The following is a 12,717-nucleotide window of genomic DNA, read 5'->3' as shown; positions in this document are numbered from 1 at the left end:
GCATGATGCTCATAGAATTTACTACTTTGATAAAATTTCTCGTTACTGTGTAAATCTTGACTTTTGCTATGTGCGACCACTGTTGCTGCCGCACCCAGCGGGTCAGGGCCCAGTCTTGAGGCTGACCACCTCCTTTTGTCCTGCCTTGCATGCAATACCAGTGTATTGCCAATAAATAAAATGGAAGAAAAATATGTGCATGGCTTATTGGAGTGGTGGGGAGGCGTAAAAAAAAGTGTTGCATGTTAATGTGCAAACTGAGAGGACTTAGATTTGGGAACAGCGGCTTCATTCTGTTAAATGTACCTTTTTGCTAGCCACCTGTTGCAGTGGCTCAACAGCTATGGCATTGTGCTTCTGAGTTGAAGTTCAATTCCCAGCATTGGTGAGTGTCAGCGCTCTAATGGGAGTGGCAACATTCATATACCATGCTTTAAAGATCTTCAGGTGGTCAAGGTCATTCTGGAGCTCGGCACTACAGTGTCCCTCGTAGCCCACTGGGCAGCTTTAAGATGCTAGACCCCAGAAATTCAATTAAAAATTCTTTTGCTAATGGCCCTTGTACAGCAATTTTCTTTTATCTGCTGAGTGCCACAGACTAGTGGCAGTCATTTTATAATTTTGGTGCAAAAACTACTTTATTAAATGGCACCATCTTCCCAGAAAACAAACTTTGTGAGGGGTCAGTTGGCGGAAACAAAGGAGAAGTCTGGCTTCCTTGGACCTTAAAAATGGCGGCACAGGGTGAGGTGGCAGCAGCAGTGACGGCAGTCTTTTCAATGCCGGATTTGTGTTTCTAGATGTTTCGGCATCACAAGTAAATAAATGTCGCAGTTTCGCCCGAAAGGTGAAGCATCGATTACGATAGCAAATTAGTAGACAGCTATCCAAAGTAAAGATATTAGTTTTATCAGCCATATAAAGTTGTAAATGTTCACTTACTGACTAAACAAGCATGGTGTCACGCGCGCGCAGGTAAATACGAACATATCTCGCTCGATGACCGCGGAAACTCGTCAAAACGCTGGAGTGAGGGAGCGCGCCAGCAGCAGCGGGCAAATTGACCTTCACGCTGTCTCTCGTTTCGCTTCAACGCGAACGTCGAAAGCACAGCGCATACTAAGCTATCGGCACTCGGCGCACGCACTTCGTACCCATCGCAGATCGCTTTGTAGATGAGGCCCCAGCGGGCGCACTTTGACCACATAGCAGATCGCTTTGAAGATATGGTGCCTGCGCGGCAGCTCCGTCAGCAGCAGCCGCAAAAGCAGAAAGCACCCCCCCACCCGTACCGTCTCCGTTGCCTCCTCCCTGTGCACCGCGAGTGAACGAAGTCCACGCACTTCCGGCCGCCTCCCTCTCTCGCATGCGTGTGTGAGCAGCATCTCTTGTGGCACAGCAGTGTCTTAGCAGCGTCTCCATGCTTCCATGCTGCTTTAGGACGTTTTGTGCTGTCAGTTGATCAATCACTGTCTGAAGGATGTTTTGCATCACTGCCTATTTTGAAAGATTGAAATTTGTCCCACTCACGCATCGTTCGTGATCTCGGAAGATTTGTTGCTCATTCTTATGAGGATAGAGAGCAGTGATGCTCACATATTTAATAAGTGCACATTCATGGTACCTGGGTTGTTAAGGTATCTGCAGCTTGTCACTAACGGCGCTCCTCATTGCCCGCTGCAGTGCTTTGACACATATACAGCACCTTTGATCGAGTTCACGACGGGCCAGTTACCTTAAAACACCATTGTTTCACATCTGTCATACTGCTTTTGTAACCTCAAATCCTCTTCTCAAATAAAGAACTTGCTAATGAAGTTGCAATCCAAGACACATTATCACCCTTGTGGCCCACTTACAGTGATGTGTGTATTTTTGTCAGCAAAATGACTTGCTTCCCATGTATGCGTTTTTCATTTTGTTGTGCGTACTAATTCATGTACTACCCTGCTATGATCTCATGATTGAGATCGCATTATCTGCAAGTTTAAGAAGATATTGTCACATTTTGTGGTGCCGAAATGAATCCATTTGCTTTTGTCGACTGCTGAAATGTGCTTGGGGAAACATTTTCAAAAGGTGCCTTACTGTGGCGCCGAGCTGACCTGTCGCCACCTCTTGATGCATTGCAGAGGGAGTACCACTTTGAGAAGAAGCTTCGCAAGAAGGGACTGCTGATCAAGAACATGGGCGAAGATGGTGCCTGCCTCTTCAGGGCAGTGGGTCAGTGGTAGTTTTCTTCACTCACCCAATCTTTTTCGTTGTCTTTTGCAACCCAAATTGCTAAAACGCGGTTTTGATGAGCTTCTCTTTATGCTACGCCACATTTAGCAGGAAACGATGTGGAAGCTGCGCAAGCAGTGCAGCGAGAGAACTTTCTCCACCTGCATGTCTTGCAGTGCGGTTTTATTTGGTCTTGGACATATTCTACAGAATAACTACTTTATATATTACAACTTTTGGACGCAAGCCATGTGTTGTGGCCACTGGCTGCAGAAACCTGCCTCTTCACTCGTTCGTTGGTGAATAGGTTTGGATCTGTGATGCCTTCCATGTTATAATTGTCACATTTTGCAGCATGTGAGACTTGATTCATGTCATGTGGAATTACATGACACATACCTAAGTCTTTCTTTTAAGTGGCCCACTATTTTTTGGGTTGCAAATGCGAGCAGTGAGAGTAGCCTAGCATTTTTAGTCCCTAGCCTTCTTAGCACTACCTGCTGTGTATGAAACAGTATAGAGTCTACTGTACCTTTTGGACGATACTGTCAAGTGTCATACAAAATTTGCAGTTTGTGTTTTGATGCCTGTTGATATGTACTCTGATACAGCAAATGTAAATTTGTTCAAGTATGTAAAAAGTGTTGTCCACCTGATTGTAGCCACGCTGATGTCCACCGCGAAGTGAGCTTCACAGCTGAAGGAAAATTCATGCTGGTTGGAATTTTTATTCACCTGTGAAGTTTGCTTTTCAAGGACAGTTTAGAGTGGGTTCCTTTGTGGTTGCGATCTGCTACAGTCAGATGAATGGCAATTTTTCATTGTGAGAAACTTACAGGGAGCCAGGCACATTGGTGGTGTTTCATACAGGGTTCCGAGTTGCCACCGCTGTTTTAAATTTCAGGAGCTACCCTAGCGTTGACGCCAATGTCGCAAGAGCATGCTAACGCACTGTTGTCAGACTTTATTGCTAAAGCAGCTGGACAGAGAGGTGGGAGTCTGATCTTGGTGAAAAGAGAACTTTATATGAAGTATTAACAAATAGTTTACCAAGTAGCTGACAGGGCCACTTAGACCGACTGGGCTGACCGGAGGCAATTATGGGTGACAGCTCAAGACAGTTGATCCATCGTAAGGTATAACAAAGGTGGATGTGGGACAACAATGTGCAGCTTTGCCAAGAATGACAGTGGCCATTGAAACATACTCCTGGGGTTTTTGCCACTTCTGCCCATCTTGCAACTAAGTACTCGCAAAGCCATAGTGTCCCTTATTGAACCTTGGGAACAATCCTTCCAGGTAGAAGGGAGTTTACCACATGATTTCAGCTAAGTGGTCATTGAGTGTGGGAAAGGCCAAAAGTCAAAGTATGCATTGTCAGTGTGGAATGGGGTGTGAAGTGTGTCAGAATGACATTCAGTTGCATAGAATGGAGCATCGGGGGTCCACAGCCCAAATCGAAAACCTGTGGACTATGTACCAGGTGCAGACAATACAATGGTTTCAACCTGATGACCACTGTTGACTCTGCACCAAGAGCAGAGTACCATTCAGAATAGTTTGGATATGTTGCTGTGGCAAAAATACAGTTAAAATAGGTCTTTTGCACTGCTATCACACTGGACACATGTTGGCACAATGGCATAACCTCTTCTCCATGTTGTGCTGTTGATGGCATTACAGTGAGGACATGTGTAGTTACTGGGTTGCAGTCAAATTCCCAGAATCTGTATCTGGTATGTGCGTAGCATAGGGGTGTGCGTTCAACCTATCAGTCTTTTTTGTACTATGGCAGTCATGCTCAGCGGCATGAACGGCGTGCATATCAGCGTGCATCAACCTGTGAACGTCGCTTTTGAATGTCTGTTGTAGCTGTAGAATTTGGTGAGGAAGTGTTAGCTGAAAGAACGTAACAGCTGATTCTTTGTCATTTAAAGGCTTTAGGTGACTACGCTATAAAACAACACTGGCACTGTTGCTTTCTGCCTGAGATTCTGGCTCATGGCAGCGTACAGTCCTTGGCACTTCTAGCTCATTTTCGTGTGCGGGGCTTGTGGCAGGCTGGCATTGTAGTGGCATTGTAGTCTGTGCTTAGCTGGTGCGTTTGTCCTTTCTGGCTGATGCAGCGGACCAGGTGTACGGGGACCAGGAAATGCACAAAGCAGTGCGCAAGCTTTGCATGGACTACATGGTGCGTGTCTGCCTCTCCTTGAGTTGCTTAGTGTGAAGCATCTGACTCGCACTCATGTGGACCACTTCATCATGAGCTGCAGTAGTTTGGCCTGGCGATTGTTGTCTAGCGTTTATGGCAGGCTGTGCTACAAGATGCACACACTCTGAAGCAGGCATTCTCTCTTGTAGTTCTGTGTTCGACTGAAAAAAGCAAAAAAGTGAACTGTTAGGGAAATAAAGTTGCTTCTATGACCTCCTGTATCCTGTTGATCATTAATGAACCGTAGCTCCTCTTGATGGCTTGGCGACATGTTTCCTGTGCAGAACGATCCCAGGGTGCTTTATGTTGATGGTAATGACGACAGACATGCCAGCCATTAAACGTTAATGGTGTATCCTTGCATGATAATTACGAGTGACTCAACTGGTTGAACAATATATGGTGTTTTAAGAATATATATGTTGTTTGAGAACACTGGCCACTGCGAGTTCCCTAAACCGACAACTTGCTAGCAAAAAGGGAGTGTGAATGAAGAAATTAAGCAAATGACTAATTAGTAATTGATATTGTATTTACTGTACTAACCATTTATGTTAAGTGCTCTCTTTAGAAAATGCATCCTACAAATTTACTAGGTAAACAATAGTTAAATGCATTGAAAGGCCACACTAAGAAAAAACAGGAATTATGTAATGATAAACTAAAAGTAATAGTACAAAAGCAGTAAGGTGAGAGCACATTCAATTATTGGAAAATAATGCATAGCTGAAACACTTGATTTGGACAAACAGTCTGTTTCATTGAAAAATTTTGAAATAAAAGCAAAATGTGGGCACATATACAGCAACAATCTAGCAGACAAATTTTTCCTAAAATATGTAAAGAGTACGCAAAGGCAGCCTTCTTAATAATAGTGATGCTTCAGATCTGCATTGATGTCCTTGATTTCATTGGCAGGGTAGCAAAAGAGAAAGTACCAACACTTTGTGGGAACTGGTGGGACAGAGAAACTGCGCAGCTTTTGTTTTAACCCTTCAACTACCACTCCCGAGTACACACGTTTTGGGTGTTGTGTGCACTCCCTGCTTCCCCAGAATCAACTCGTGCAAAAAGAGAATGTGGCTCACCTGTCGTGCCATCTATCGAGAGGCCATCTGAACACAAGAAAACTTGTGCAAGTTAAATTTCTAACTGCAGTTGGAGCAAATGTCTGAGCTCTGTCTTAGCAGGGCAACCATGGCAAACCAGTGTGCCAGGTCGGTCTGCACTTCGACAGATGAAGAGATTGATGGGCTGTTGATGAATTATGAATCTGAAGAAACCGACCGCGGGAAACCAGCTTTCATGTAGCATGAAATGTCCGTTGAACTAAGATGCAAAATAATAACATTATTAAAAAGGTGGTAAGGGCTGAGGATGGGAAGCCGTGGTCATGGGGAGTGTGGCAGGTCCGTCTATTCATACTATGATAGACGAAGGAATTTATGAACTGTACACAAATGCTGAAATGTGAGAAAGCAAACATGAAAAATCGGCTTTTATGTAGCATGAAATGTCCACTAAGCCAACATGGGGGGAAAAAAAAAGCCCTGGCAGGGGCTCTGGAGCATTCTGGAAAGAAAGGAACCTGGCAGTCAAAAGGTTAGAGAAAAAAAAAATTCATTGTATTTGTTCATGAAAGGAGGAGCTTGAGATGCTTGACATGACCGTGACATTCCGTCTCTCCCAAAAGTGTTGCGCATCCATGTGCAATGGAGTTTCACATTGGTTGCAACGGGTTCATGGTCAGAACAGCCCGACAGCGTAATCTCTCCATTCAGTGAAAAAAGAATGGCCCCTTTTCTTTCCAGGCCAAGAATTCGGACTACTACTCCCAGTACGTGACTGAGGACTTTGACAAGTACCTGGAGCGCAAGCGGTGCGACCACATTCATGGCAACCACATTGAGATGCAGGCCATGTCCGAGATGTTCAACCGGCCGATTGAGGTGTACCACTACAGCTCTGGTGAGAGGGCGCCGCTTTGTTGTCGTGTATGTTGTCGTGCCTACACTTATGTGCACTCTGTTTCATACTTGGCAGGCAGTGATGCGGAGGCTGCTCATGTCGTGCACTTGCAGAAATGTATAACGCCATGCATTTCGTAGTCAACTGCAGTGTCTTTTGCCGACTTTGGGTTATATTAGAACTTGAACGTATAGTGATGCGTTCAATAATGTATTCTTTGTAAGCCTTGTGCTCACTGCCGCAGCCCAGTGACTATGGCATTGTACTGCTGAGTTTGAGGTTGCAGGTTCGATTGATTAATCAGTCGAACTTTAATCATACGCGTGTATGATTAAGGAATACATACTGTGTCCAGTAACAATTCCCTCCCCTTTCCCACTTTAGGCATGCTTCACTGCAGTACTTTCGCATACGCTTCACTGTGTAACATTGCTGTATTGAGGTAAAAGTGACTTTCAGGAACCAGCATTATGCAACCTGTCGTGCTTTCCTAGCTTCGAAGCCATTGGGAAGTAAGCGCCATTACTGACAGCGCAAATTCTTCCAATGAAAAACACGGCACCAAACAGCAAGAAGTTTGTTAGCGTACATTGAAGCACGTAGGCCTAGTTTTGACAAAGTGGTGGCTACAGCTGCCAGTGGGTCTAAGTTCAAGGTGATGAGATAATCAAAATGGCGGTGCTGGTGGCTTCGGTAACGTTGTTTTAGTCCTGCGGTCATGGCAAAAAGTCGGGCAAATTGGACTGCTAAGGGTTTTTGCTTCCGAAATTTCAGACGTTCTTGTACATTCACTCTATGGCAGTGCCGCGAAGGTGTCCGAATTATCGGGCATTGTACAAAGAATTGGGCATCCGGAAAATTGGTCGTTGACTGTATTGTGACAGTAGTGTACAAAGTCACTGTTTAAGCCGAATGATTTAGCACATTCCTATTTCTTGCTGTCGTGTGGCATGTGCTAGTGTTTGGTTATGAATGCAGGTAATGTGAGAAGTTGCTCTAGCCTCCACGAGGTTTCCTGCTATGTGTGAAATGAAGTATAGGTGGCACAGCAGTGCTGAGAGGTATTCTGTAAGAGTCCACCTAATAGACTGTCTATTTTGGCCCCTGCTGATTGGCTGGGTACCCCGCTGATGTACCCCACTTGCTGGGGTCATCTGTCTTCTCCTCAGTGGTACTCCAGGCCAGACAATCAGCATTTCGGCAGCAGCCAAAATGGACAGTCCACTGGCTGGTCTGTCACAGCAGTACCGCATCTGCGATGTGGGCATAGTGATGTTTCTTCCTCTCCTAATTAGCAAAAACTGTTCGAATTCAAACACAAGCATTTGCACTGAGGTGTACAGTCACATGAAATGTGAACAGAGGAACTGAAATCTGGGTGAGTTCGTACCTGTTCATATGCACAGTGAGGGTGGTTGTCAAATGAATCGCAAGGAGCATTACACCTCGTGCCAGACCGCTCTAGTGTACCAGGCGCCATTTAGCTGCGACAAGTCGTATGTTGGCCTAAGCCGCATCAACAATAAGCCCAGGGAACGTGATTTGTCCCTGTCCCAACTCCCTGCCATAGTTGTGGTTGCAGGCCTGTGTTTATGGGCACTTACATTTTGCCCAGATACGGGCGGCAAATTAACTGAGAAATTGTAGAGGTGTTTCATAATAAAAAGACTGGAGATGCTTGCGTCAGGCTGCCATCTATTTTGTCGACAGAAAAAGAATTCACATATCTGTGCAGCACGTGTCCCAAAATTGACTGATAGAAAAGGCTAGCTGGCGAATGTTTGCATTATTTAGATTATTCCTTGTTTGATTTGGTGTTAGTTTTACTGCCTGGGTAGCGTGTATAGGTGGTGGCGCCAAATTTCGCTCTTAGTAGTGTCATAAACGCGGTTCCATTCACGTGGAGCACCCTTGTGAGAGGAAAGGGGCTACCTGTGTGCAGAGCCAATCAACATCTTCCACGGGGGCCAGCAGTCTGACAACGAGCCAATCCGGCTGAGCTACCACCGCAACGTGCACTACAACTCCATTGTGGACCCATACAAGGCGACGGTGGGGGTGGGACTGGGCCTGCCCTCGTTCAAGCCGGGACTGGCCGACAAGACGCTGGTGAAGGAGGCCCTGCGTGCCTCGGAGGAGCTCCAGCTGGAGCAGGCCATGCTGGAGGACAAGCTGCGGGCCACCGACTGGGAGGCCACCAGCGAGGCCCTCGAGGAGCAGGTGGCTCGCGAGTCCTACCTGCACTGGCTGCGCGAGAACGAGATGCGGGCCCGCAAGAAGGTGGGCATCTCCCATTATTTGGTGGGCTGGTTGGTTGGTAGACTTGCGGTTAATGTTGCCACGGGAACTACTTGATGGCATACCTGCCGCTCCTCACGAATTATTCATAAAGGGTACGAATTTCGGCTCATATTACAAATTTACGAAGGTTGCGTCAAGTTATAAGAAAAATCACTTCTGTTCGTGTGAAGTTTGAAAATTGACAGTCTTCCTCGTTGCACGTTATTTGATGGTGAAAGGACGCCAGAGGGGTACTTGCGTCGAGAAAGTTCCTGAAGACGGCAAAATCAGCAACAGCTAATTAGCTGGTAAGGTCACTGTGATCTAAAAAACAGTGTGCTCCTTCTCGGTTTCCCCTGTTCCAAGTCTGCTGCTGCTTGTGTGTTGCGTCTAAAGGTAAAAGGATCTTAACGCAGTGCGTATGTGTCCCTCAAAGGTGTGTGCTCGGTGCAAGGTTAAAGAAGAAAGACGGCAACTACGTCCCCCCTCCCTCCTAGGTGTTGTGTTCAGGGATTTTACGAATTTTTCAGGTTGCAGGTATGTCACGGCTAGATACACTGCTTCATAGTGTAACAAAGCAAAGGTCGATAACAATATTGCACATGCAAGATGGTGAAAATTGTTGCTAGTTAAAGTGGTAGTCATGTGGTGGAAGAACCTGACAGTTCTCTCCAAGTAGCGTGCATTGCATGGCACACATATCACACCGTTGTACGGTGCTCAAGCTGACGTAGACATATGAGTAGTGGTGTTATATTTTGCTCGACTGCTACAAACCATCAGAGCAGAGGTCATAAGCAAAGCCAGATTTAGCGGTTGTTCGCATGTTTGGGAACTTGGCGTACCATGCTTGACATTGCTTGGCATTCTTGTTTCCGTCTCTTTTTGTGCGCTGCGTCTCCACTGCCCATGCAACTAAAATCGAGGCACTGCACACATCTGCTGATAGCCAGCTGCAGGCTCGAAAGGGTCAGGCCATTGTCAGAACTGCATCTTGACAGTGGAAATGCGCACTGTTTAGTTCTGTTCACGGGAATAGTAGGCTCAGTGGTTTTGCCCATTCAGGCAGTGCTTGGACACTTCCGTCCCTGCAAGCTATGCCCTGCACGTGTAAATAAAGAAGCAGCGGAGGGACTTGCGTGTCGTATGCCCAGAAACAGAAAGGCCCACACATTTGGCATCCCAGATAACTTTTTTTTTCAATAAAAATTGCGCATTCTTTTTGGAAAGCAATTTATGTACAGTCAAACCTCGATATAGCGAACCTCGATTGAGTGAAATTAGCAATGTAACCAACTATTCTTATTTCCTCATTTTAGTTCTATTGAATTAACGAAACCTCAATATAACGAAATACCGGTAAAACGAAGTTTTTCGCTGCAGGTACAACTTCGTTATACCGAGGTTTGACTGTATTTGCACAGGATTGTTAGTATTTTCAGTGCAAAAGGTGACATATTACACAGCCTTGATGCACTGCAAATTTTTACAATTGCACAATTGGGTACAGTCAAAGCGTTAATTTTTATCAGCAATAAGGTAGGCTAGCTGGTGCACATCAATTTTGTTCTTGTGATATGTAGACACTTTGTACTTCATAGACACAGCCGCAACAAACAGTGTTCTGTTGTCCAGACAGAGCACCAATACGAGTGATGGGGCACTGCTTTCTCTTGGTGTCGTACAACAGAAAACTTCTGGCAGACACTTGGTCCGTCCCACGGCTTTGGCCTGTCATTGTGCAGATGCGAAGTCTGAATGCAGACGTTGCGCAGACCATGTATGAAGCTTTTCAGATGTGCATATGCCTGTCCCTCTTTGTTGCCGTGAACAGACCCGGTCAGCCACGGCCACATCGAGCTCAAGCCTCTCCCCCCTGGTGGACGTTGGGGGCAACACCGCTGCATCTGGAGCATCATCCTCTCCACGGGGAGGTAGGGCCTCCCCACGGTCCCGAGCCAGTCCCCGCACACCTCCACTCGGAGGAGCTCAAGCGCTGTCGGACCAGTCGGACAGTGGGACCCATGCTGGGGACGGCAAAGGTGAGCCAAATTTGCGGCTTGGTTATCTGGCCAATGCACATGGGATCAGCCGCTCGAATGCTGGCCATTTCTTTCAAATGCTGGCCACATATGTTAACAAATGGACCCTGCTACAACCCTTGAAAGTAGGGGCTTGTGAATACTCGAATATCACCGAATCAAATCGAATAGTGAATGTCCGAATAATTCGATAAATGAATTGAATATCTAATAGATTTTTCACATATTCAATACATTCGGGGTAGAGACTCGCGAATTGCCACATGTTGTGTGCCCCGCAGAGCCCCTCATGCTCGATGCTGCCCAAGCGAGCCTTTCACTCCGTTTTCGACGCAAAAGGAGTGATGAGAGCTGACGCTTTAGTGGACTTTGTCATTGCGAGCGCTCCTCGACGTCGGCTCGATGTGGAGATCGCACACATACAGCACCCATACGCTATTCGCAGAATGGCGCCGCCACGACCGGGGCCGCCTCTGTCGGTAGAAGGGTCATCCAGGTTAACAGGACCAATCGAAATAATAATGCGACACAGACAGATGGAATGGCAACATAAGCAGTGTGTATTTTGTAAAGTGCGAAGATCGGACCGATTAGTCGCCAATTGGCACACAAATCGTGTTGGTTTTATGTCGTGCGGACTTGCCATGACTCTGCAGATTGTAGTATCATTGACAGGTGGCAAATTGCACCTAAACCTGACTATGAAACCGAGCGGTCGGCGCTTGCTCTTTACTGTCGGCTCCTGCAACGCGAGTCACGTGATGTGTGGTCCTTGTGTCTGTCGCACAGATTGGCCTTGCAATAACCCACCTGCCCTAAAATTGGAATAGCCATTCTGCATTTTGGATAAAAACTGGAAAGCAAAATTTTCTATGCAAGAAATAAGATTGTCGCAAAACACAGGTCCAGTACAGTAAAACCCCAGTGATACGATCACAGCTGGTACAAATTTCGGTGTTATACGAATTCGTAACATTCCCTGGCTGAAATACATTGCTGACAATACGAAAAACATCGGCTGATCCGAACATGTGAGCAACAGCAGCGGTGGCCGAGCCAGCAGAGTGACCAGCACAGACAAGCTGGCACAGTGGGATCTGGGCGGGATCCATAGTCGCCAAGCAAACGGCTGCGTCACGTGGCTGCGCAGTCTCTCATTGGTCCCTACGTCGAGCGGACCGGACCAGATCACAGCCTAGATGATGCTTTCACTAACGAGAAAGTATACGAGGACCGCTGCAGCAACGATGACCGCACCAGCAACCCCAAAGGCCGAAACGCTCCCTGCAATCGACGTGCTAAGGCATGGGTTCTCAAAGTGGGTTCCGCAGGCCCCTGCTCGGGGTTCCGCGAGCCACTGATAAATTTCCGCGTTTCCGCGTCACCAAGTGGCTAAAACGGCGAAAACGAGGTGCGCTCGATCCACAGAACCTCCATTATTCATGCCCGTGTGTCAAAAAGCACAGCACAGCGCGTAACAGCAACGCGCGAACTGGGCAATAAATCCGCAAACAGCTTGTAGCCATCCAACCTCCGAAAACGGGCAGCGCGCCTAAGCTTTCGTACTTGAATCTCGGAGGCCGTAATTTACCAACATGCGCATTTCTCCCGTTTGTAGATAGCGTAGGTGCCGATTGCGTGCGCACTGACGTATACGTTGGAGGAATTTAAAAATGAAGAAAAAAAAAATGCGCGGAACGTTTTAAATACGCGCCGTTAGAGAAAGAACGGCGCTAGCGTCCAACCGAAACGAAGCGGCGCAGTCCGCATCGCCATGGTCCTCAGCGGCAATCGTACGCGGCACTTGACAGCAACGCCGGAGCGATTCGTGCCTAATCGTGCCCTTATAGACTTTATTCTTGCGTTTATCGCCGCGCGTAACACCGCATTGATGGCATGCCGCATGCCTTTTATATCCAACACGTTGGTCGCATGCGGCGGCGGCGGTCCGCCGCCGCCTGCAGGAGAATATGTTGAAAACTTGTTGAGTGC

General features: G+C 46.9%; 1 protein-coding gene across 2 annotated transcripts in view; it reads left to right on the top strand.

The window, feature by feature from the left end:
* Window positions 1-12,717, top strand: part of LOC119466498 (OTU domain-containing protein 5-B) — a 37,454-nt gene that overhangs the window by 9,601 nt on the left and 15,136 nt on the right. For both annotated transcript variants that reach the window (XM_037727012.2, XM_037727011.2), the window contains exons 2-6: window positions 2,133-2,223; window positions 4,350-4,414; window positions 6,247-6,403; window positions 8,346-8,683; window positions 10,518-10,725. In XM_037727012.2, coding sequence (XP_037582940.1) covers window positions 2,133-2,223; window positions 4,350-4,414; window positions 6,247-6,403; window positions 8,346-8,683; window positions 10,518-10,725 — 859 coding nt within the window. The remainder of the gene's footprint in view (window positions 1-2,132; window positions 2,224-4,349; window positions 4,415-6,246; window positions 6,404-8,345; window positions 8,684-10,517; window positions 10,726-12,717) is intronic.

This window comes from Dermacentor silvarum, chromosome 10 (assembly GCF_013339745.2).
Source record: "Dermacentor silvarum isolate Dsil-2018 chromosome 10, BIME_Dsil_1.4, whole genome shotgun sequence".
NCBI lineage: Eukaryota > Metazoa > Arthropoda > Arachnida > Ixodida > Ixodidae > Dermacentor > Dermacentor silvarum.
Note: the sequence above shows the minus strand (reverse complement) of the source record. Positions and strands in the feature narration are given on the sequence as shown.